Source organism: Girardinichthys multiradiatus, chromosome 4 (assembly GCF_021462225.1).
Source record: "Girardinichthys multiradiatus isolate DD_20200921_A chromosome 4, DD_fGirMul_XY1, whole genome shotgun sequence".
NCBI classification, from domain to species: Eukaryota; Metazoa; Chordata; class Actinopteri; order Cyprinodontiformes; family Goodeidae; genus Girardinichthys; species Girardinichthys multiradiatus.
In genome coordinates this window covers 38,940,947-38,966,002 of record NC_061797.1, presented here as the reverse complement: position 1 = coordinate 38,966,002, position 25,056 = coordinate 38,940,947, and the positions used below count along the sequence as shown (strand labels likewise).

At 41.5% G+C, this 25,056-nt stretch overlaps 1 protein-coding gene across 4 annotated transcripts in view; it reads right to left on the bottom strand.

Annotated features, from left to right (window-relative positions):
• Positions 1-25,056, bottom strand: part of adcy7 (adenylate cyclase 7) — a 102,362-nt gene that overhangs the window by 18,437 nt on the left and 58,869 nt on the right. For all 4 annotated transcript variants that reach the window (XM_047363457.1, XM_047363459.1, XM_047363458.1 and 1 more), the window contains exons 7-13: positions 22,316-22,476; positions 13,861-13,972; positions 8,059-8,186; positions 6,898-7,056; positions 6,141-6,273; positions 4,323-4,511; positions 4,043-4,080 (exon numbers count right to left, since the gene is read on the bottom strand). In XM_047363457.1, the coding sequence (XP_047219413.1) occupies positions 4,043-4,080; positions 4,323-4,511; positions 6,141-6,273; positions 6,898-7,056; positions 8,059-8,186; positions 13,861-13,972; positions 22,316-22,476 (920 nt within the window). The remainder of the gene's footprint in view (positions 1-4,042; positions 4,081-4,322; positions 4,512-6,140; positions 6,274-6,897; positions 7,057-8,058; positions 8,187-13,860; positions 13,973-22,315; positions 22,477-25,056) is intronic.

Sequence of the window (25,056 nt, the reverse complement as noted above, 5' to 3'; positions counted from 1 at the left end):
TACTAATGACAACACTACCCCTGTATTAGACAGAGTAAAGTCCCCCTATGTAAATCCATAGACTACATGCTTAAACTTGCTAAAATTTGGTGACACTTGGCCCTGATGGTATCAATTAGTACTTGCAACTTTTGTTAACATGGATGGAATAAACCTGGGTAATTTAACCAATTCTCTACATAAACTTTGAACACTGTAGGTGGGTATTTTTTCTTTTTTCTTTCTATAAGCTGGTCTTGTTTACACATCAAATAGTTAAGTGAATGGGCTTACCTCAAATTCAGCTCTCTTGAGTCAATCGTTTGCATTGTGCTGCAATTGCAGATGCAAATCTTTTGGATTATATCTACCAGCTTTGCAGTATGCCCTTTCTTCCTTGCAAAACAACTCTACCTCAATCAATGTGAATTGAAGAGTACTTGTCAGCATCAATTTCAAGTCTCGCCCAGAATTCTCAATTAAATTTCGGGCTGACCTTTGACTGGGCCATTCTAACATATGAACATGCTTTGATCTAAACCAAAGTTATTTTAAGGACACTTTGGACACCCTTGATCTAAACCATTCTGTTGTAGCTCTGAATGCATGTTTGGGGTTTAACCTCTGCCCAATCTGGGGAAGACTCATCCTGGATTGCCCTGTATTTATTTCCATGCATCATCCAGTCTGGCCATCCTCCCTCATTCTTCTGAAGGACAGCATCCCAACAGAATGATGCTGCCATCACCATGTTTCACCATAGGAAAGGTGTGTTCAGGGTGATGTGAAGTGTTAGTTTTTCACCCTGATACAATGCTGCATGTATGTATACAGGTATGCGTTTGGATGGTACAGTAAAGACGATCACCATTAGATGGAGAAATTATGGGACCACGGTGACAATAATTGATGTAAACTTAAGACAGAATCTAATCAGGGAAGCTATCAATAGGCCCACAGTAATACTGTTGCTTGCGTTGTACATGTGGCAGCAATCTCCCTTTTCATCCTTATGTCTGTACTTAGAAGTAGGGTTTCAAGACTGAAGATTCCTACTAAAGAAGACTGAAGGCTGATATTATATCAAAGGGTGCTTTAAACAAAGCATTAGTTTAAGCCACCTTAACGTGGTGGAGGGGTTTGAGTGCTCAAATGATCCTAGAGGCTATGTTGTCTAGGGCCTAAATGCCCCTGGTAGGGTCTCCCATGGCAAACAGGCTCTAGGTGATGGGTCAGACAAAGAGTGGTTCAAGAATCCCTCATGAAGAACAAAATATCGAGGCACGTGACGTCGCCCGGTACGGCGGAGCCGGGGTCCCACCCTGGAGCCAAGCCTGGGGTCGGGACTCGTCGGAGAGCGCCTGGTGGCCGGGTTGCTCCTCGTGGGACCCGGCCGGGCCAAGCCCGAACAAGAAACGCGAGACCATCCCCCAGTGGGCCCACCATCTGCAGGGGGAACCGTGAGGGACCGGTGCAAAGAAGATTGGGTGGCGGACGAAGGTGGAGACCTCAGCGGCCCGATCCCCGGATGTAGTGCAGAGCGTTCTTGGCGTCCCTGTCGGGGGTGCTGGATAGTGCCCCTCCCGGGGACTCCATTATTCTGCTGGGGGACTTAAACGACAGTGACACCTGGAGAGGCGTGATCGGGAGGAATGGCCTCCCCGATCTGAATCCGAGTGGTGTTTTGTTATTGGACTTCTGTGCTAGTCACGGATTGTCCATAACGAACACCATGTTCAAACATAAGGGTGTCCATCAGTGCACTTGGCACCAGGACACCCTAGGCAGGAGGTCGATGATCGACTTTGTTGTCGTATCATCAGACCTTCGGCCACATGTTTTGGACACTCGGGTGAAGAGAGGGGCTGAGCTGTCCACTGATCACCACCGTCCGGCGCCTCAGGAGGGGGAAGCAGTGCTTCGCCAACACTGTTTATAGTGGGGGCGGGAGACTGCTGACCTCGACTGAGGACATTATCGGGCGGTGGAAGGAGTACTTCGAGGATCTCCTCAATCCTGCCATTACGCATTCCGTGGTGGAAACAGAGGGTGGGGACTCGGGGTTGGACTCTTTCATCACCCAGGCTGAAGTCACCGAGGTGGTTTAAAAGCTCCGCGGTGGCAAGGCTTCGGGGGTGGATGAGATCCGCCCTGAGTACCTCAAGTCTCTGGATGTTGTAGGGCTGTCATGGTTGACACGCCTCTTCAACATTGCGTGGCGGTCGGGGACAGTGCCTCTGGACTGGCAGACTGGGGTGGTGGTCCCCCTTCATAAGAAGAGGGACCGGAGGGTGTGTTCCAACTACAGGGGGATCACACTCCTCAGCCTCCCTGGTAAGGCCTACACCAGGGTATTGGAGAGGAGAGTCCAACCGATAGTCGAACGTCGACTTCAGGAGGAGCAGTGTGGTTTTCGTCCCGGCCGTGGAACACTGGACCAGCTCTATACCCTCTACAGGGTGCTCGAGGGTTCCTGGGAGTTTGCCCAACCGGTTCACATGTGTTTTGTGGACCTGGAGAAGGCATTCGACTGTGTCCCTCGTGATGCCCTGTGGGGGGTGCTCCAGGAGTATGGAATCGGGGGCCCTTTATTAGGGGCCATCCGGTCCCTGTACGAGCGGAGCAGGAGTTTGGTCCGCATTGCCGGCACTAAGTCGGACCTGTTCCCGGTGCATGTTGGACTCCAGCAGGGCTGCCCTTTGTCACCGGTCCTGTTCATAACTTTTATGGACAGGATTTCTAGACGCAGCCAAGGGCCGGAGGGGGTCTGGTTTGGGGACCAGTGGATTTCGTCTCTTCTTTTTGCGGATGACGTGGTCCTGCTGGCCCCCTCTAGCCAAGACCCACAGCATGCGCTGTGGCGGTTCGCAGCCGAGTGTGAAGCGGCTGGGATGCGGCTCCTCCACGTCCGAGGCCATGGTACTCGACCAGAAAAGGGTGGCTTGTCCTCTTCAGGTTGGAGGGGAGTTCCTGTCTCAAGTGGAGGAGTTTAAGTATCTCGGGGTCTTGTTCACAAGTGAGGGAAGAAATGAGCGGGAGATCGACAGACGGATCGGTGCGGCTGCCACAGTAATGGGGGCGCTGTGCCGGTCCGTTGTGGTGAAGAGAGAGCTAAGCCAAAAAGCAAAGCTCTCAATTTACCGGTCGGTCTACGTTCCTACCCTGACCTATGGCCATGAACTTTGGGTCATGACCGAAAGAACGAGATCCCGGATACAAGCGGCTGAAATGAGCTTCCTCCGTAGGGTGGCCGGGCACTCCCTTAGAGATAGAGGGAGGAGCTCGGCCATCCAGGAGGGGCTCGGAGTAGAGCCGCTGCTCCTCCACATCGAGAGGAGCCAGTTGAGGTGGCTCGGGCGTCTACACCGGATGCCTCCTGGACGCCTTCCTCGGGAGTTGTTCCAGGCACGTCCCACCGGGAGGAGGCCCAGGGAACGGCCCAGGACACGCTGGAGGGACTATGTCTCTCGGCTGGCCTGGGAACGTCTTGGGCTCCCCCTGGAGGAACTGGAGGAGGTGTCTGGAGAGAGGGACGTCTGGGTGTCTCTGCTTAGTCTGCTGCCCCCGCCACCCGGTCCCGGATAAGCGGAAGACGACGAGTACAAGTACGAGTAGTTTAAGCAGGCTATTTCACCTTTTTTATTTTCTCCCCCCAATAGATTTGTTTATTTTCTAATGGAAAAATGTCACATTAAAGGTGGACAAAGTCTGAAAATGATTTATCATGGTCTCAGTTTTTCAATCTCAAAAATGTGGAATGTCATCATGGGTGTGTGCATTTTAAAGGTTTCAATAATATAGTGACTACAGGAATATGGTAATTGTGGCAACTCTTTGTGCAGAATTTGGTAATATAGTTACTGAAATGAAAATACACACTAAAAAGACAGGAATGACAAGAATGTTGCTGGTAAGTATGACTCTGTTCTGTAGCATCCCCATCAAAATACTACAGGATAACCAGGCTGTCTTTCTGCTCAGTGAGTCTGTGGGAAAAGTTCAGTTTATACATCATTTCTTTTTCAATTGCTTTACACATAACAAATTCTTAGTCTTTCCTTACCTATCATGTTTGGTAGAGGGTGGTCGCAAAGGAATGTCCTGAAGATGACGGGAACAGAATTAAGATAATGTAAGTGTTGAAGGACATACCCAGCAAAATTCAAGCATGTCACTTCGGAATAATTTGGAATAGTTTAACTGTTCTCTAAAACAAATGTAAATCAAGCAGAAAAAGACAAATCTGTTCAGCATTTACTTCAATTATTAAATATGATTACATTTTTCTTAACAATAGAAAGAATGCTCTAATTAAACAATGGTAGAAATCCCAGTCTGCTTACCTTGAACCGCGACTTTCCAGTAACAATGTTGTCAGACGTAAAGCCCTCCCGGCTCTGCAGGTGGGCAAAAGGTTTGACGGCCCCCCAGGATTCAAGGTAACGGGTCATACGGACCGACGCCCTCATCTTCAGCCCGTCATTCACTCTGGGTTTAGCAGTGCTCCGAGTGCTCAGAGATGGATCTTTCGACTTCACATACAAATATGCACAAAGGTTATTTTGATTTTAATGTATGTGTTATATGATGTATGTGTTATATAAAATCACAGAGATTTTCCTTTAATTCTAAAACTAAAAAATAAAAGGCTTTGTTGTGTAGGAAACACTAACGACAGCTCCTTTAAAGGACAACTAGTTGAAATCAACCACCTAAGCCCTTAAACTACATAACCAATGTATTTTAAATGCTTATTTACAGGACCTTAGAAAGGTTTTGTACACTTTCTTTGGTTTCACAATGTTTCACATTACAACCACAAACTTCAATGTATTCTATTAGAAATTTATGTAATAAAATAACACAAATTAGTGCATAACTGATGGAAAATAATGATTAGTTTTCAACATTTTTTAATATAAAACTCTGAAATATGAGGAGTGCATTTGTCTTCATCTAATTCCTAAATAGAGTTCACCTGTGTGTGATTTCATCTTAATATTATTGCCGCTGTTCTGTGAAAGCCTCAGAGTTGTGTTGGAGAACATTTATGAACAAACAGCATCATGAAGACCAAGGAACACAGCAGACAGGTAAGGGAGAAAAGTTTTTTAGAAGTTTAAAGTAGAGCTAGGTTTTTAAACAATTACCGCAAGCTTTGGATCACACAGGGCACTATTCAAGCCACCCTCTGAAAAAGTATGGGACAACTGCAAACTTACCAAGACATGGCAGTCAACCTCAACTAAGAAGTTGGGCAAGGATTTAGCATTAATCAAAGAAGTAGACAAAAAAAAAAAAAAAATAGCAATTGGCCCGTGGTAACTCTGAAGGAGATCTAGAGCTCAGGTGGCAAATCTGGCCTTTGTGGAAGAATGACATGAAAGTTCAGTTTGCAGGTTTCCGGTAGCCATGGAGGGGACACAGCAAACGCCTGGAAGAAGGTCTTTTGGCCAGATGAGCCCAACATTAAAGTCTTTGCCTTACACGCAAAACATGATCTGTGGCAGAACACTAACTGCACATCCTTCTGAACACGCTATCCCCACAATGAAACATGGTTTTGGCAGCATCATACTGTGGGGATGTTTATCTTTTTTTTTGCAGTAACAAAAAATATGGTCAAAGTTGATTTGAAGATGGATGGAGCTACAGACAAGTGCATCTTGGAAGAAAACCTGTTAAAGGACTCAAGAGACTTTGAGACCTTCCGGCAGGATAACAACACTAAACCTACATCCAGAGCTACAATGCAATGGTTTAGATCAAAGCTTATTCATATGTTAAAAATAAATAAGTGAAGGTGTGGCCTGGTAGAGACGTACGCCCAAAAAAAACTGTAGTTAGAATTGCAATGAATGGTTCTACAAAGTTTAACTGAGGTGCCCAAAAACAAATGTATGCAACACTTTTCAGATTTTAATTTGTAAAAAATGAGAAAAACCATTAATCATTTTCTTTCCACTTCACAATTATGCAATTGATTTCTGTTGGTCTATCACATAAAATCACAATAACATACATTGAAATTTGTGGTTTTTATTTGGCAAAATGTAAAAACATTCAAGGGATATGAGTCCTTGTGCAAAGCACTGTTTTGACTATCATTTCACTATCATTCCTAAAGGGCCTGTTTTAAGTAAGCTTGGCAGTGAACATACCCTTGGATCAATGACTAGGTAAGTCTTGATATTGAGTTCATTGAGGTAAGGGTCTCTGAGGTGGCCATTGCCCTCTTCAACTTCATAGGCCTTGTTGAGGTGCTTCAGAGTTGCCTCTGTGATATGGACACGGCTGAATGGAAAAAGACCAAAAAAAAAAAAAAAACATGTTTTGGGTCACTTAGTTTTATTAATCCTCATTTTAATCAGTACAGAATGTAATTCAATCTAGAAATAAATCCTGGTCTTATGAATTTCATAATAACACCAAATAGGAGGGTACTGTTTAAGGCTTTTGTTTGTGGAACGGTGGAATCACATTTATGTATGTTATTTATGCATGTATCTAAGATTTAGGTCAACATATCGGTATCATTCAGTGCACAAATACAAATTAGATTGATATCACTTCTAAATAGGACATTGCCGAGAACTAGAGAAAATATTACTGTAAGTGTACATGTGCTTTTTTGAGTTTTGTTAAAATGAGGGGATAAAGGACATAAAGCATACTTTGATGCATAAATGGGGATAATCTTGTTGGATTCAAAACTACTGCCCTTATCAAGGAACATTTCAGCACTTTTTTATGTGTTGTAGTCCTTAAAGACCAGATATTAGTAAGCCTGATCAGTGCATCTGGGTTTTTAATATGTTTTATAAGGCAAGTATAAAAAAAAGCCAGTGTAAGTTCCTTAAATATGAATAAATATCAGGGTTATTCAGTATATAGAGAGTTGAAAGTAGAACTACTCACCCTGGGAGGCCTCCTGACTCCATATGATTGGCCAAGGTGACATCATGTGACCATACGTCAAACTGCCACTTTCTGAGGCCGATCACACCGCAAAGCACGTTGCCTGAGTGAACACCCACTCTCATGTTGATATCTACTCCAGTGGCTTCCCGTACCTGCCTAAAGAAGATTTCCAGTAACATTAAAGGGTCAGCATTACTAGAGTACAGATAGAGTATTTCTGCCAACATAGTCCTACAAAGCAACAATAACAGAGTGGCATTGATGTTTAGTTTACTGTCCCTTCTATACGTCGTTGTGTGAAACCTTGCTGTTTGTCTGACAAGATTATACATGTCAAGAGATTGATGCATGTATTTGTTTTATCAGTGAATGGATCTGTGTGCATACATATGCATATATTTAGCGGATATATGCATGCTCTGTATGTAAGATTAGTTATTTTGGCTATGTGATTTATGCATTTTTAGAATGTATTTATAAGGTCTTTTTTATGGCAGATACTAAATAGAAATATAAATTTTCTGTACATTTTATGAATAACAGTTCATGAATAAAAGTCTTATCTTATTTTAACCTTTTTGTTGCAGGTTATGGTTTTGTCATTTCACTTCAACAAGCAACATGTATTCCGAAAATGCAAAAAAGTAAAAGAACATATTGGTATTTATGGTAAAATGATGCAATTAAAAGCAATTATTTTTTAGTTTATACTGACTTTGATACATAGAGTAAGGCATAAATATAGTATAAGCATCCACTAAATGTAATTTAACTGGGTAATAAGTTGGACTATCTGTTCTGCTAGGTTTTTGTATTGCTTGCAAGAGCGGAAAATGTGTAATTGTATTCTTTCACTCAGCTGATGACAGGGTGCACCAACAGGTGGGGGAGGGGCAGCGCTGCATTACTCTATACCTTACAGCTGAAGAAAAATCCGATCACTCTGACAATTTTAGTGTACTCCCATTGAAAGGAATTTAAACAATAGGAACAATGTGATTGAAAATGCTGCTTGTTTTGAAACTATAACATTTAAAATCTTTAATACACCATGAAAAGGCCCATGGGTACAGTCTGAAATGTACTATATACTTACTAATTAGCATGTCTTAATGCTAATACATTCAGCAGGTAATAGGTGATGATTGGTAAACTCACTTGATTGCTTCACACATGTCCAGGCCCATTTTAACACAGTTCTTAGCATGCTTCGGCAGTGATACTGGCAGGCCCGACACACAGTAGTAGCAGTCTCCCAGGATCTTGATTCTCATGCATTCATTTTCCTGTAAACATTAAGAGAGTCACCCCAAGACATTGTCATGAAACCATGCAACTAAAAAGAGATCAAAAGCGGCATCGAAACATGGCATTGCTCAGTTCAGTAATGTTCTGTGCAAAACATCCTTTCTTTTCAGATCTTAATTCCTGCTGTTCTGTGGACCTACATTATCCCAAACTGAATTAATGTAATCATTAGATCATAGCAGCCAAGAGCTACAATGTTTTAAAGCTCATTCATTCTTTCTTTCTTTCTTTCTTTCTTTCGCGTGCGCGTGCGTGAGCGTCTGCTGCATGTGTGGAGAGGAGAACAAGTGTGAGGTTTTCTGAAGGTTTACAATTCACTTTTTACAGTGGTGATTCACTTTTCCTATTTTTCAACACGGTCTTGTTTTTCTGGTGTTTCTTTCATATTTTCTTCGGCAGCACCGAGCTTTTAGCTGGGTGTGTTGGCCGGAAGGAAATATGGTTCTGATGGCTTTCGGAGCCTTTCCCGTCGGCATGGTATTAAAATACCAGTTGGCGTGGATTTTTCGGTTGAGGAGTGTGGTTTAGCTGTTGGGGAAATTGTCGGTTGTGAAAGCGTGAAGGCAGCGTCTAGGATGAATAATGCAGTGGTTATGTTTCTGGACTCTATTGACAAGGTGAATAGCGTAGTTGAGAGGGGAATTGTATTGAAAAATACGCAAACTACTGTATTCCCTCTAATGAACCCAGCAAAAAGGATCATCCTGTCTAATCTGCCTCCTTTTATTAGTGATGATGTGTTGCTGAAGGAATTGTCACGTCATGGTCAGATTGTGTCAGCAATAAAAATGCTCCCATCTGGTTGTAAATCAGCGAAGTTGAAACACGTTGTTTCTTTTAGAAGACAAGTGTTTATGATTCTAAAAAATTATAATGAGGAGCTGAATATGGTAATGAAATTTAAGGTTGATGGATTTGATTATACTATTTTTGCATCAACAGAAACCACGAGGTGCTTTGGATGTAAACAGGAAGGGCATTCAGTCCGTAATTGCCCTGAGAAGGTTCAAAAAGAGGCATAGTTTGTTCAGGTTAATGAAAATGCAGGGGAAGGGACATCAGATGTGGCTGAAGCTTCAGCAGTTAATGAAGGGGAAGGAGGTTCACCAGGCAGCGAAAGGAAAAGAGTTCCAACAGTTAATGCAGGAGAACAAAGAGAACTTCGCAATCAGGAAAGCATTGAGGTTGCCTCTAATTCTGCTGAAGTGTGTGAGGAATTAAGTCAAACGTCTACAGAAGGAGTTCAACAGGGAAGGGAATTGATGTTGATGAATCAGTTCACAATGGAGGAGACCTGATCAGGGATGATGAAAGTGTTTTTAAGGTACCAAACGCTAAAAGAAAACCTAAAGAATTTAAAGGGGCAAAACCTAAAAAGATGCAGGTGAAAGAAAAGGGTGGAGAAGAGAGTGAGTCCGATGCTTTAACTGACTCTGATAGTGACAGAGTCTTCTGACTCCTCTATTCATGATGGCCAGAGAACCAATGGATATAGTATAGACCAGATTAGACGTTTTTTGGAAGTAACCAAAGGAAAACGAGATGTGGCAATAGATGATTTTTTCCCTAATAGAAAACTTTTTGTTGATTCAGTTAAATGGTTAATGAGACAAAGGACTTCTGATGGCTTAAAAGACACTGAAATATATAGACTTCGAAAACTGATGCAGAAAATCAGAGCTCTGATTAAATTATTTTCTGAAAGTTCAAAAACAGCCGATAAGATGCTGTATTTTCTTTTTTTTCTGGTTCTTTTTTTGTGTGGTTATGAGTAGTTTTAAAATCTCATCTTTGAACCTTAATGGTGCAAGGGATATAAAAAAAAGGACTGTATATTATGAACTTTTAAAGTCTAAAGGTATTGACATAGCTTTTGCTCAAGAAACTCATAGTAGTGTTGATAATGAAGTTGACTGGAAGAAAGAATGGGATGGGAATCTTGTTCTGAGTCATAAAACTTCACAGAGTGCAGGAGTAGCAGTTCTTTTCTCTAGAAATTTTCTTCCAGTTTCAATTGAATTTGAAGATATTGTATCTGGAAGATTGATAAAAGTTATTGTTAAATATGAAAATATAAAGTTAACTTTATTGAATGTGTATGCTCCTGTGACTTCACGTGAACGATGTGTTTTTTTAGAAAAATTGGCAAATACGTTGTTAAGTTGTGTGTCAACAGATTACCTGATTTTAGGAGGTGATTTTAATTGTACCGTTGATAATTTGGATAGGAATAATTTGGAACCACATATAAATTCGAGGAGGATATTGAAACGTATTATTGAGACTTATGATTTAGTTGATGTGTGGTGTTCCAAACATGGAAAAACAAGGCAATATTCATGGACTCATTGTAAAGATAATTATATTTCTTTAGCAAGATTAGACAGGTTTTACTGTTATGGTCACTATTTACAAATAGTTATATCATGCACTTTGTGTTCGGTGGGTTTTTCTGATCAATATTTGGTTACAGTAAATGTGTTTATTAATAGATTAAGACCTAAGAGTGCATACGGACACTTGATACTGTTCTATTAAATTATTAAATGGTTGTTTTAAAAACGGATTTTCTTTTTTTTGGAAGCAATGGAGAACCAAAAAATCGGAGTTTACGTCTGTGCAGCAGTGGTGGGATATTGGTAAAATAAAAATTCAGCAATTTTGTATTCAATACACACACAATGTTACAAGAGAAATGGTTAAATCTATTGCAGAATTAGAGACTGGTATTATGGATCTTCAGAATTTTCATGAGTCCACAGGAAATCGAGGCCATATTCAGGCACTCAAGAAAAAAAATTGCATTGGCTGATCTGCTTGGGATTAGAGCACAGGGAGCTCTGGTACGTTCACGTTTTCAGAATATCTCTGAAATGGATGCTCCCTCTAAGTTGTTCTTTAATTTGGAGAAGAAAAATGGACAAAATCGTCTCATTCATTGTATTCGATCAGAAGATGGAAAAGAGTTGACAGAACTCACTGAATTGCGGAAAAGAACTGTAGACTTTTTTTCAAAGCTGTATATCAGTGAGTTTAAAGATGACTCTTTGATGACTGAAAAGGTTCTTAATAATTTGTTATAGGTTTCAGAGCCAGATAACACTATTTTGGAGCATGTTTTAACCTTGCAAGAATTGCAGGAAGCACTTTTGAGCATGGAAAATGGTAAAGCTCCAGGAATAGATGGCTTGCCTGTGGAATTTTATAAATCATGTTGGTCTGTGTTGGCTGAAGATCTGTTGGAAGTCCTCAATGACAGTGTATCAAAGGGAAAGCTACCCCTTAGCTATTGTAGAGCTGTGCTCATTCTTCCTAAGAAAGGGGATCTTTATGAAATAAAAAACTGGAGACCTGTCAGTTTACTATGCACTGATTATAAGATCTTCTCCAAGGTTTTGGCATGCAGATTGAGAAAAGCGATTGATCAAGTTATACATGTTGATCAGTCTTATTGTATCCCTGGCAGATCAATAAGAGATAATATATCAATAATTCGAGGTTATTTGGACATCTCTAATTTATTAGACATGAACTTTGGTCTGATTTCTCTTGACCAAGAAAAGGCATTTGATCGGGTGGAGCACCAATATCTCTGGAATACGTTGAAGGCTTTTGGTTACTCCTCTGGTTTCATTGCCATGATTAAAACCCTCTATTGTTACATTGAAAGTGTGTTGAAGGTCAATGGTGGTTTAAGTGCCCCTTTTAATGTAAAGAGAGGTATCCGACAATGTTGTGCAATGCCAGGAATGTTGTATTCTTTAAGTATTGAACCTTTATTATGTCAGATTAGAAAAATGTTACAAGGTGTAAAAATAAATGGAATTAGTTTGCCTTTTCAACTTTCTGCATATGCTGATGATATTATTGTGGCTGTTAAAGAAGAGTCAGATGTTCTTACTTCAATAGAAATTATTGAATATTTTGGTAGAATTTCTTCATCTAAGGTAAATTGGAGTAAGAGTAAAGCTTTGTTAGTAGGTAAGTGGCTAAAAGAGGGACCTAAATCACCTGATGATTTAAAGTGGGTTAAAAATGGTTTTAAATATTTGGGTGTTTATTTGGGAGATCACATGGAGCTTATGAAAAATTGGGAAGGTTTTATTGAACTAATGGAGGGTAGGTTGAAGAAATGGCATTGGCTTTTACCACGAATGTCTTATAGAGGTCGTACACTTATTATTAACAATCTTGTTGCTTCATCTTTATGGCATCGTTTGCTGTTTTGGAACCTCCTCCAAACCTATTTTTTCTCAAAAGTTGGTAATTTGGGTTTTGGAAAAAATTTGTTTATTTTTGATTTCTCAAGGTATAGTATTTTTATGTTAGTGTCTTGAAAACCTGGAGGCTGATGGAAACAAAGAGACTTGGGACATCTACTTCTTTGCATTGGCTATTATTAGAACCTATCCTCAAGGGACCTCGTTTAGGTTCATCTTGGGACGATATGGCAATGATTTCGTAACTGTTGATTAAAAAGAGAGTTACTACTCTAAGACATTTGCTTGAACTTGTTGGAGCTGAAATGGAAGATGTTGTCTCCTTGGCAAGAAGAATGGAGGTATATCCGGATTGTAGTTATGATGCTGAAAAATATCAAGCAAGTTTTATCTGAAGACGATAAAAGACTAATAAATGGATGGTTCAATGGTTTTTTAACACCTGATGAAACAGACTTTCTTAAAATTGTGCATTAAGCCGCAGCTGAAGGATTTTGAATGTTCTGGTCCTTTTTTAGAGAAGGAAAAAAATTTATGGACACCACTAGATTCTGTGAATGGGAAAATACTATATAAAAGATGTGTTAAGGCTTTAAATAAGGTTAAGTTAAAAGATAAAAAAGATACTCTTTGGAGAGATTATTTTAAAGTTGATCCTGATGTGAAACCGCTTTGGGGGTTACTTTATAAGCCACCATTGACTAAAAATGCTGGTGATTTACAGTGGAGAATTTTACATGGTATTGTTGCAGTTAATGCTTTTGTTTCCATTATTAATCCTGTTGTTTCAGATAAATGTCCTTTTTGTTCGTTAAGAGAAACAATTTTTTCGAATAATGGATTTATTCATACTTCTTAGTGACATTTGGAAATTTTTTGGAGAAGGTTTTACAGAGCAGTCTTTTATTTTTGGTTTTTCATATAACAAAAGAAAGAAGAAAAAAGGAAGGCTGTTGAATTTTTTCCTTGGTCAAGCAAAGTTGGCAATTTTTTTGAGTAGGAAATTTAAGCTTGATAATGAGCAAAATACTAATTGTGTAAAGCTTTTCAAGAGTATGGTTAGAGCAAGGGTGATGTTAGAATATAAATACTATTTCAAAATGGATAAGTTGGATGTTTTCAAAAATATTTGGGATTGTGAAGGTACTTTGTTTATTTTAAATTATGATGAACTTTTATTTATTAATGTGTTGATCTGAGATGAATGTTTTTTTTGGGATTATCACTGAGTGAATAAATGAGTTTTTAAAAATCAAAAAAAATCTTTCTTTCTTTCTTTCTTTCTTTCTAGAACTTTGCATCTGTGGAATATAAATTAATATGTACTGTCGATGTTCCAAACAAAAATTAAAACAAAAAACACTGAGCCAAAAGTTGATCTCTTTAAGGTTTGTCAATTTATGTCTGAAATAATAAAAATGTTTGAGCTCACCTTAGCAATTTGGTCGAACTTCCCAAACAGTTCGTTGAGCATATGTACAAGGTCCTTAGGAGAACAGTCACTGGCCAAACGAGTGAAGCCAACAATGTCTGCATACAGGATACTGAAAAGAAAAAAGAAACTTGTACTTGTACTTGTACTCGTCGTCTTCCGCTTTATCCGGGACCGGATCGCGGGGACAGCAGACTCAGCAGAGACGCCCAGACGTCCCTCTCCCCAGACACCTCCTCCAGCTCCTCCGGGGGGAGCCCAAGTCGTTCCCAGGCCAGCCGAGAGACATAGTCTCTCCAGCGTGCCCTGGGCCTCCTCCCGGTGGGACGTGCCTGGAACACCTCCCGAGGAAGGTGTCCAGGAGGCATCCGCTATAGATGCCCGAGCCACCTCAACTGGCTCCTCTCGATGTTGAGAAGCAGCAGCTCTACTCCGAGCCCCTCCCGGATGGCCGAGCTCCTCACCATATCTCTAAGGGAGTGCCCGGCCACCCTACGGAGGAAGCTCATTTCAGCCGCTTGTATCCGGGATCTCGTTCTTTCGGTCATGAAAGTTCATGGCCATAGATGAGGGTAGGAACGTAGACCGACCGGTAAATTGAGAGCTTCGCTTTTCGGCTCAGCTCTCTCTTCACCACAACGAACCGGCAGAGCGCCCCCATTGCTGCGGCAGCTGCACCGATCCGTCTGTCGATCTCCCGCTCCATTCTTCCCTCACTCGTGAACAAGACCCCGAGATACTTAAACTCCTCCACTTGAGGCAGGAACTCCCCTTCAACCTGAAGAGGACAAGCCACCCTTTTCCGGTCGAGAACCATGGCCTCGGACTTGGAGGAGCTGATCTTCATCCCAGCCGCTTCACACTCGGCTGCGAACCGCCCCAGTGCATGCTGTAGGTCTTGGCTAGATGGGGCCAGCAGGACCACGTCATCTGCAAAAAGAAGAGACTAAATCCTCTGGTCCCCAAACCAGACCCCTCCGGCCCTTGGCTGCACCTAGAAATCCTGTCCATAAAAGTTATGAACAGGACCGATGACAAAGGGCAGCCCTGCCGGAGTCCAACATGCACCGGGAACAGGTCCGACTTAGTGCCGGCAATGCGAACCAAACTCCTGCTCCGCTTGTACAGAGACCGGATGGCCCCTAGTAAAGAGCCACCGATTCCATACTCCTGGAGCAGCCCCCACAGGGCATCACGAGGGACACAGTCGAATGCTTTCTCCAGGTACACAAAACACATGTGGACCGGTTGGGCAAACTCCCATGAACCCTCGAGTACCCTGTAGAGGGTATAGAGCTGGTCCAGTGTCCCACGGCCGGGACGAAAACCACACTGCTCCTCCTGAAGCCGGGGTTCGACTATCGGCCGGACTCTCCTCTCCAATACCCTGGCGTAGGCCTTATCAGGGAGGCTGAGGAGTGTGATCCCCCTCTAGTTGGAACACATCCTCCAGTCACCCTTCTTATGAAGGGGGACCACCACCCCAGTCTGCCAATCCAAAGGCACTGTCCCCGTCCCCACGCAGATGTCCGTAGGGCGTGTCAACCATCAAGCACACACATCCAAAGACTTAAGGTACTCAGGGCGGATCTCATCCAACCCCGAAGCCTTGCCACCGCGGAGCTTTTTAACCACCTCGGTGACTTCAGCCTGGGTGATGAAAGAGTCCAACCCCGAGTCCCCAGCCCCTGTTTCCACCACGGAATGTGTGATGGCAGGATTGGGGAGATCCTCGAAGTACTCCTTCCACCGGCCGATAATGTCCCCAGTCGAGGTCAGCAGCTCCCCACCCCCACTGTAAACAGTGTTGGCGAAGCACTGCTTCCCCCTCCTGAGGCGCTGACGGTTTGCCAGAATCGCTTCGGGGCCAACCGGTAGTCCTTCTCCATGGCCTCACCGAACTCCTCCCAGGTCCGAGTTTTTGCCTCTGCCACCGCCCAGGCCGCGGCACGCTTGGCCCCACGGTGTGTCCACCACTGGGTTCGGGGATTGCTGCCGCGACAGGCACCGCAGACCTTACGGCCGCAGCTACGGGCAGCAGCATCGACAATAGATGTGGAGAACATGGTCCATGTCTCCAACATCCCTCGGAATCTGGTCGAAGCTCTCCCGGAGGTGAGAGTTGAATACATCCCTGGCCGAGGGCTCTGCCAGACGTTCCCAGCAGACCCTCACTATGCACTTGGGCCTGCCAAGTCTGTCCGGCTTTCTCCTCCTCCAGTGGATCCAACTCACCACCAGGTGGTGATCAGTGGACAGCTCAGCCCCTCTCTTCACCCGAGTGTCCAAAACATGCGGCCGAAGGTCTGATGATACGACAACAAAGTCGATCTTTGACCTCTTGCCTAGGGTATCCTGGTGCCAAGTGCACTGATGGACACCCTTATGTTTGAACATGGTGTTCATTATGGACAATTCGTGACTAGCACAGAAGTCCAATAACAAAACACCGCTTGGATTCAGATCGGGGAGGCCATTCCTCCCAATCACGCCTCTCCGGGTGTCACTGTCGTTTCCCACGTGGGCGTTGAAGTCCCCCAGCAGAATAATGGAGTCCCCAGGAGAGGCACTATCCAGCACCCCCGACAGGCCACTCAGCCCGTAGGCCAAAATGATAGAGACCTATCCCCAACCCGAAGGCGCAGAGATGCGACCCTCTCATCCACTGGGGTAAACCCCAAAACGAGACGGCTGAGCTGGGGGGCAACAAGCAAACCCACACCAGCCCACCGCCTCTCCCTGCGGGCCACTCCAGAGTAGAAGAGAGTCCAGCTCCTCTCAAGGAGATGGGTTCCAGAGCCAACGCTGTGCGTGGAGGCGAGCCCGACTATTTCTAGTCAATATTTTTCGACCTCCCGCACCAGCTCAGGCTCCTTCCCCCCAGCGAGGTGACATTCCACGTCCCTAGAGCCAGCCTAAGCATCCAGGGATCGGGCCGCCAAGGTCTCCACCTTCGTCCGCCACCCAATCCTCTTTGCACCGGTCCCTCACGGTTCCCCCTGCAGGTGGTGTGCCCACTGGGGGATGGTCTCGCATCTCTCGTTCGGGCTTCACCCGGCCGGGTCCCACGAGGAGCAACCCGGCCACCAGGCCTGGCTCCAGGGTGGGACCCCGGCTCCACTGTACCGGGCGACGTCACGTGCCTCGATTCTGTAGTCATCATGAGGGATTCTTGAATCGCTCTTTGTCTGACCCATCACCTAGAGCCTGTTTGCCATGGGAGACCCTACCAGGGGCATTTAAGCCCCAGGCAACATAGCCTCTAGGATCATTCGAGCACTCAAACCCCTCCACCACATTAAGGTGGAGGGGTTTGTAACACAAAACTACTTATAAAATTAACGTTCAACATTCAATGATCAACAACCTAACTTTGGTTCAGTTTTTGGTGTGAAGTCTGAGAATGCCATTATTTACACCCATTGAACGTTTTTACATTTTGTCGATTTACAACAACACACCTCAATGTACAGTACTGTGCAAAAGTTTTAGGCAGGTGTGGAAAAATGCTGTAAACAAAGAATGCTTTCAAAAATGGAAGTGTTAATCATTTATTTTTATCAACAAAATGCAGTGAGTGAACAAAAGAGAAATCTAAATCAAATCAATATTTGGTGTGACCAGTGACCACCCTTTGCCTTCAAAACAGTATCAATTCTTCTAGGTGCACTTGCACACAGTTTTTGAAGGAACTCGGCTGGTCGTTGTTCCAAACATCTTGGAGAACTAACCACAGATCTTCTGTGGATGTAGGCTTCCTCAAATCCTTCCGTCTCTTCATGTAATCCCAAACACACTGGATGATGTTGAGATCAGGGCTCTGTGGGGGCCAGACCATCACTTCCAGTAATTCTTGTTCTTCTTTACACTGAAGATTAGTTCTTAATTACGTTGGCTGTATGTTTGGGTTTGCTCACTTAGCATTTTGTAAATTGATAAAAATAAACAATCATCATTTATATTTCTGAAAGCATTCTTTTTTTACAGCATTTTTTCACACCTGCCTAAAATGTTTGCACAGTACTGTATTTTACTGAGATTTTTATGTGATAGACAAGCACTACAGTGTGAATAATTGAGAAGTTGAAGAAAAAGGACGCATGGTTTTCAAAATGACTTCCAAATAAAAATCTGAGGCTGTGGTGAAAGTTTGTTTTAACCGCCTTCACTTTTATACCCCTAAATAAAATAAAATGCAACCAATTGCTGTTAGAAGTCACTTAATTAGCAAATAGAGTCCAATATGTGTAATTTATTCTTCACAGATGTTCTCTGAAGGGTTTAGAGGGTTATTAGAGATAATCAGTAAACAAACAGAATCATGAAGACCAAGGAGACAAGTCATGGACGATATTGCAGAGAAGTTTAAACCAAGAACACTTTATAAAACATTTTCCTAAGCTTTTACAGCGCTCTGTTCAATCCATGATCTGAAAATAGAGTCTCTTCCTTGCTGGCTAAACAACCTTTTTATTAGAGGCAACAACAGTCTCAGCCGCATAATTAAAGTACGCTCAATAATGATTGGGGCCAAACCGAGGGATGTGTCCTCACTCTGGCAAAAACATCTCAAGATGAAGGCTAAATACAACATTAACCAAAAATAACTGCTGGTCTTAAATAACTCTGCAGCAGCTCCTTTATTGTATTTACTCTGTTTTGCTATTTTTATGGAAAATTTGCGTTTTGTGCACCAATACGCTGCAGGTTTGGTCAACTGTTGCAGGCACTTTATATTTAGGTTTATTGTTATTACAGGACACCTATTGAAGGCCACAAATCTGACATTTTTGGAAGAGTGGCTAGAAGAAAGTCATTAGGGGTCCTATTTGCAGTTTGACATGTAGCAAACATAGCAAACATGTAAAAAAAGGTGCTTTGATCAGATGAGTCCAAAATTGATGGCTTTGCCCTCCATGCAAAATGCAATGTGTGGTGGAAAACTAACACCTTCCTCACTGTGAAACTTCAATCAATGCACATTCATGTGTTAGAATTGCCCAAAATTATTGGCCAGACCTAAAATTATGTTGATAGATACTCTCCATCCAACCTGATTGAGTGTGAGCTATTTTGGAAAGAACGGGCAAATATTTTAATCTTTAGGTGTGCAGAGCTTATAGAGATCAACCCAAAAAGACATGCATCTGTAACTGCAGAGAAAGGTGGTTCCACAATGTGCTTGCCCTGAGTTGGACTGAAAACAAATTTTGCAACCAGATTTATTTTTATTTGTAAAGAAAAACTTTGAAAACCATATATTATTTTCCTTCCAACACACAGTTATGCACTTCTTTCAGTTCATCTGTCCAGAACAGCCTTCAGCTGATTCAAAATGCTGCAGCAAGAGTTCTGATGAAAATTTAAAAGAGATCATATTTCCCCTATTTTAGCTTCCCTTCATTGGCTCCCTGTTAAATCCAGAATAGAATTAAAAATTCTCCTCCTCACATATAAAGCCCTTAATGATTTAGCTCCATCATACATCAGAGATCTGATTGTTCCATATGTTCCTAACAGAGCACTTCGTTCTCAGACTGCAGGTTTACTGGTGGTTCCTAGAGTCTCTAGAAGTTTAATGGGAGGCAGATTCTTTACTTATCAGGCTCCTCTCCTGTGGAACCAGCTCCCGGTTTTAGTCCGTGAGGCAGACACCCTGTCTACGGCTAGGCTTAAAACTTTCCTTTTTGATAAAGCTTATAGTTAGAGTGGCTTAGTTTATCCTGAACTATCTTCCTTATTTTTTACCTCCATCTTCTTCCCTCCCTGTTGGTTGGAGTAAGGGGGAGACAGGTTTAGCCTAAACCGGCTCAGTTATGGTTGAGGTGCAAACTCACCCTCCATTTCTGCTACCTGTATGACCCCCTCTCTTTTCCAATGGTTATGGTCAATCTGACAGAGAGGTATCCCAATCATTGTGGTTTTTAGTATAACAATGACCATCAGTGGACTCTAGATGGACAAACTGTCTACTTTCAAGGCTAGGCTTAAAACTTTACTTTTTGATAAAGCTTATAGTTAGAGTGGCTTAGGTTATCCTGAGCTATCTCTGTAGTTATGCTGCTATAGGCTTAGGCTGCTGGAGGACATAATGACCACTTTCACCTTCTTCGCTACATTCTCACACTACTCTCCAATTTTGCATTATTTGCTGTTATTTCAGTTTCTAACTTTATGTTCTCCCTCTTTTCTCTTCCTAGAAGCTACACCTGGCCTGACTTTGTGTCTACTTGTGACACCTTTCTGGAGATGGGCATCGTCCAAGTTTCTGTTGGCAACAACTTAATGCTCACCCTCTACCGATGATCTACATAGCCCTGTCTTTCAGTGTTTAACCCTTTCTCTCTCCTAGACATGGCGATTGACTGACCTTAACTGTAACTAACTGTATGTGCTTTCTTTCAGACTCTAACCTTGAAAACTGTCTCAGAGTTTATCTGTTCTTTCTTTCTAGGTGAAACGACTAAAGGAGCTACATCCATTAACATTTACTTTTCCTTCCCATAGAAAGTACTCCTGGATCAGTGCTTCTTTGTTCTCTTTGTGTCTCTGCTCCGTTCTCTCAAACCCCCAGTCGGTCGTGGCAGATGGTCGCTCACACTGAGCCTGGTTCTGCTGGAGGTTTCTTCCTGTTAAAAGGGAGTTTTTCCTCTCCACTGTCGCTACATGCATGCTCAGTATGAGAGATTGCTGCAAAGTCAACGCCAGTGACTGTCCACTGTCTCTACATGCTCATCCAGGAGGAGGGAATGCTGCAAGTCACTGACTGGATGCAATCTGCTGGGTTTCCTTAGACAGAAATTTTTTTTTATCCAATTTGAATAAATAACTGAATCTGACTGCACCGTTCAATGGTTAGGATTAATTGGAATGTATGTTCCTGACTGTTGTGAAGTGCCTTGAGACAACTTGTGTTGTGAATTGGCGCTATATAAATAAATTGAATTGAATTGAACATCCCACTAAAGGCCTTGTTTTTGTCAAGTGAATTATTTTTTGCTTGTTAAACATAAATAAATTACAACAATCTCTTTCAAGTTACCAATTAAATGTGCAATAAAATAGAGAATATAAACAACAATGGTTATTTTGGTTTTTTGTCTGCCCCAGAGCTGAGGCAAAAAAGAAAGCCATTCTTTTAATACCTTCCATTATGCCACTATGATCCACTGTAACCAGTATGGCTTGTGACATGGGGTAAGTCGCTGCAGACAAAAACACCTGGCTCACTCTCCCTTTAACCTCCAGTGAACCTGATCGGTGATTAATTGAAAAGACTATCTGCCTCAGTGCTGAATCACAGACTTAGCATAATTTCAGCTTCCTGTCAGCAAACCCCAGAGGGAAAGTGAAAATATTTTTGACCTTTCAGAGATCCCAACACCACAAGGGGAAACAAACTGGGCATTAATGTCTGGCCTCAGTGGGAATCGCAACAAACTCCTGGAATAGCAGCAGTTATTCTGCATTTAACCTTGATTTGATTTAATCATGATATCCATGAAAACAATCTACATAATTATAATCTTTCTGCATAAAATGCTACTATCAACACAAATGCAATATATATTGTCCAATAATGCACAGTTCTGAGTTCTGTAGGTAAGGTGCTGAGTTCTGTAGGTAAGGTGTGGAATGAACTAACCATGCAATAAAGCACGGGCCAAATGATTACAGGTACTGTTGAGCCTGGCCTGAGTGGAAATGACCTTGTACTGAAATGCAGAGGATCACAGATTCTGCACAGTCTCGAATTGTTCTACAGCTTAACAAAAAATTTCCAGGTGCTTTATGAGTCTGCCAACACAGCCAATTACAGCTCTGACCGAGGTAATTACAGGTAAAGTGTAAGGTATCCAGTCTGTCAGTCAACATCTTTTTACTGTAGCCTTAAATGAACATAGAAGAAGAAATGAGAGTGAAAAGGCCGCATGTTCAGGAAAGATCTAAAGAGAATAAATTATATGCACATGTTGCATCTTTTTTAATGCATGATGTACTTTTATTTTATTTCTATACCATGTAATTCAGATGTAAAGGTGTTTAAAACATATAATTTTCTCTACACAAAAGCTTTGTTGAAAGATTAACAGGTAATCTGTCAAAATTAATTTTATTGTGCCCTAATATCTGTCAACAATTATTAAATTATACCATAAATCTTTATCAGGGTCATTGCACCAAAAACAGATATACATATCTCTACTTTTCTGAAAGGGGAAAGCTGCTTTTGATGTCCCTTTTTTTAGGCTCTTGCATGCTTTATACCTCTACAGTTTATGTAACATGTGTTTTCAAAAGGTCTTAATGCCCGGTCAGAAACACAAAATTCTTTACTATTTAAAAGTCAATTGTTCAAACAAGAAAATGAGAAGTTAAAATTGCAAGAATAATGGTCAACATTAAAAAATATATATTTAAAAATAAACATATTTTAGCGTGTTTGTGGTCATACCTGACATTCTCATGCCTCTTCACATAAAGGCTATGAAAGTTGTTATCCTTCACAAGTTGCTGCTGCTCATCTTTATCTTTACATTCTCGCAACCGCTCCATTATTGCCAGTTTCATCTTCATGGAGATATAAACAGGGAGCACCGACTGCAGCAGGTTCTCCTAAAGATACACACACACACACACGCACACACACACACACACACACACACACACACACATAGAAAATAGATCTGTTAAATACCTGTAATCAATGCAAGCCTGCAAATTATGCTTATTTGACTGCTGTGTTCAGTCCCTATTGGTGAATGGTTCATCCCAAAAAGGGAAAAAAGCTACTTTAGAAGAAAATGAGCATTGCTTGCGCACCACCTTTGTTCTTTCTACATTTTCCTTCCACATAACTTTCCAACAATAAGCTTGGATTTGGCATTCTGTGTAGAGACAGCTTCTTAGGAGTGACCTTTTGTGTTCTGTCCTCCTTGTGGAGGTTGTTAATAAATGTCTCATGGACAAGTGTTAAGTCAGCAGTCTTATCTATTACTGATCTTACCATTCTACTTCTCTGTGAATTTGAAACGTTGGCTTTCAGAAGCTGTAAACCATATTCATCCAAATTAACAGAAATAAATTATTCAAGTCAGTCAATCTGTGTAATGAATCTAAATAATACATGAATTTCACTATTTTATAAATTACCAAAGTAAAAAAGCTTTTTTGTTGTTTTTTGGTGGTCTAGGGGCAGAGAGAAAAGTGGGAAGACATGCAGCAAAGTCCAAAGGTCAGGAAACAAACCCTAGGCAGCTACACTGACGATAGGCCCTTCAAATGTGGGGCACTCACACAGTTAAAGAAGGAAAAAGGTTTTTAATAAATACCCATCTTAATTATAAGTCAGTGATCTTAATTATAAGTCAGTGTAGCCTTTCTTTCAGAATATAAATTCTTAATTGTACAGGCACAAGTTCTAATACTGGCAGTCCTCTATAACAGTATTGGTACAGTTTTAAAACAGGTTGACCTAATAAATCCTTGCAATCTCTATAGACAATGAGTTTTCCTGAATGATTAAAAACACGTCATATGATTACAACGTATTTAGGTCTCCAAAAAAAAAAAAATACTGGAGTCATTTTTCTACAGCGGCCAAATGCCAGAGCAGAGTTCATAGCTCATTGGCTTAATTACTGCAGCATTTAAATAGACAAATGTTAATGAAATGAGTAATCAGTTTTTATATCATTAGGAGGGCATTGGGTGGCATACTCTGACTGCATGGGGATGAGTCCAGGCTCGTACAATTCATCATTCAAAATCCTTTCGCATGATCAATAATGGTGAAGACTTTTTGAACGGTTGTCGTAAATTGTAGTGAATGTGAAAGAAAAAACATTAACTTCTTCTGATGTGCAGAGTTGCTAAATAATTCATATTTCTTTGTGCTTCGTTTCAAAGGAACCAGGCTTTGTTGTAATCTTTAAAAGTGACACCGAGTAATAGTTATTGAGATACGTTTCTGGAGCTTTATCAAACTGCCTGCTTTTTACCCATGTTCTTTCCAGAGCTTGTACCTGACCATGCCAGCACAATGTTCAGACTATGCTCAAAAGAATCAGAAATGTGGAGAACAGACGAAGAAAACCACAACCTTCAACACATGACCAGTATGTGAAGGTTGTGTCTTTAAGAAACTGGAGAAATTGCACTAAAGATCTACCACAGTACCTGATGAAGGATCATCCTTCAGCAAATCATCTACTGTATATAAGATTTCAGCTAATTGCTCATTTTCTAAATAACAAATAAGTTACGCTTTTTAAACATAAACCAGCTGGTAATGACCACAAGTCTAAAAATCCAAAATAAAATATTTTCTTTGCAATATTTTGTGTTTTGTGAAGACATAATATTGATGTATCGCCTGAGTTTAGCGTACATTTATTGTCTGAATGATTCATCACACATGAGAGCTAAAAAGACATAGTAAACAAAAACATATTTCTGAAATGGACTAAGCCAGTGTACAAAGAAGGACCTAACACTTGGGGAAAAATGCTCACCACTTTAAAGATTTCAAGAAAGTCGGTCTCTTTGGAAGCAAATAATTATTTTTAAATCAGCCATGACTGGCTTCCATAATCTCACCTTTCGCCCCCCTATAGTAAGGTATGCACTTTAAATGAAATAATTCTATGAACAGATTTCTTCAAAACTGCTTCACTTATTTTTTTTTTTTTTTTACCAGGAATTTAGAATATATAAACATGTTTTCAGGAATCAGTTTTTCAGCTGAGATTTGTTTTGGAATTTTTATCAATCTATTCATATTTTTTCAAATTGTCGATTAAGGATGACTGCCTCTGTGAACACACCCATAAATTACCCAGATTTTCAAGCAGACTAGCAATCGGCTGCATTAGTCAGTGCTTTATTAACTGGTGAAATGCTTTATGTAATTGGCCAAATGGAACAAATCATACTGCTGATCTAATATATTAAAAGCCAATCTAATATATTTTGCTTATTATCAGATGTTGTCAAACAAGTCCTGCACACCATCTTATCCCATCTGGGGGAAAAGCAAAGATGCCATCAACCTTTAACACAGGAGCTCACAGTGAAGTTCACTCTGTAAATGGATTCTGGACTTTCTATCTGAAAGAAAACAGATGAGATTTGCAGGGTTTTATTCCTGCTCCAGTGAGAATAGAAGTGTCTCAAGGACATGTGCTCAATCCTTTG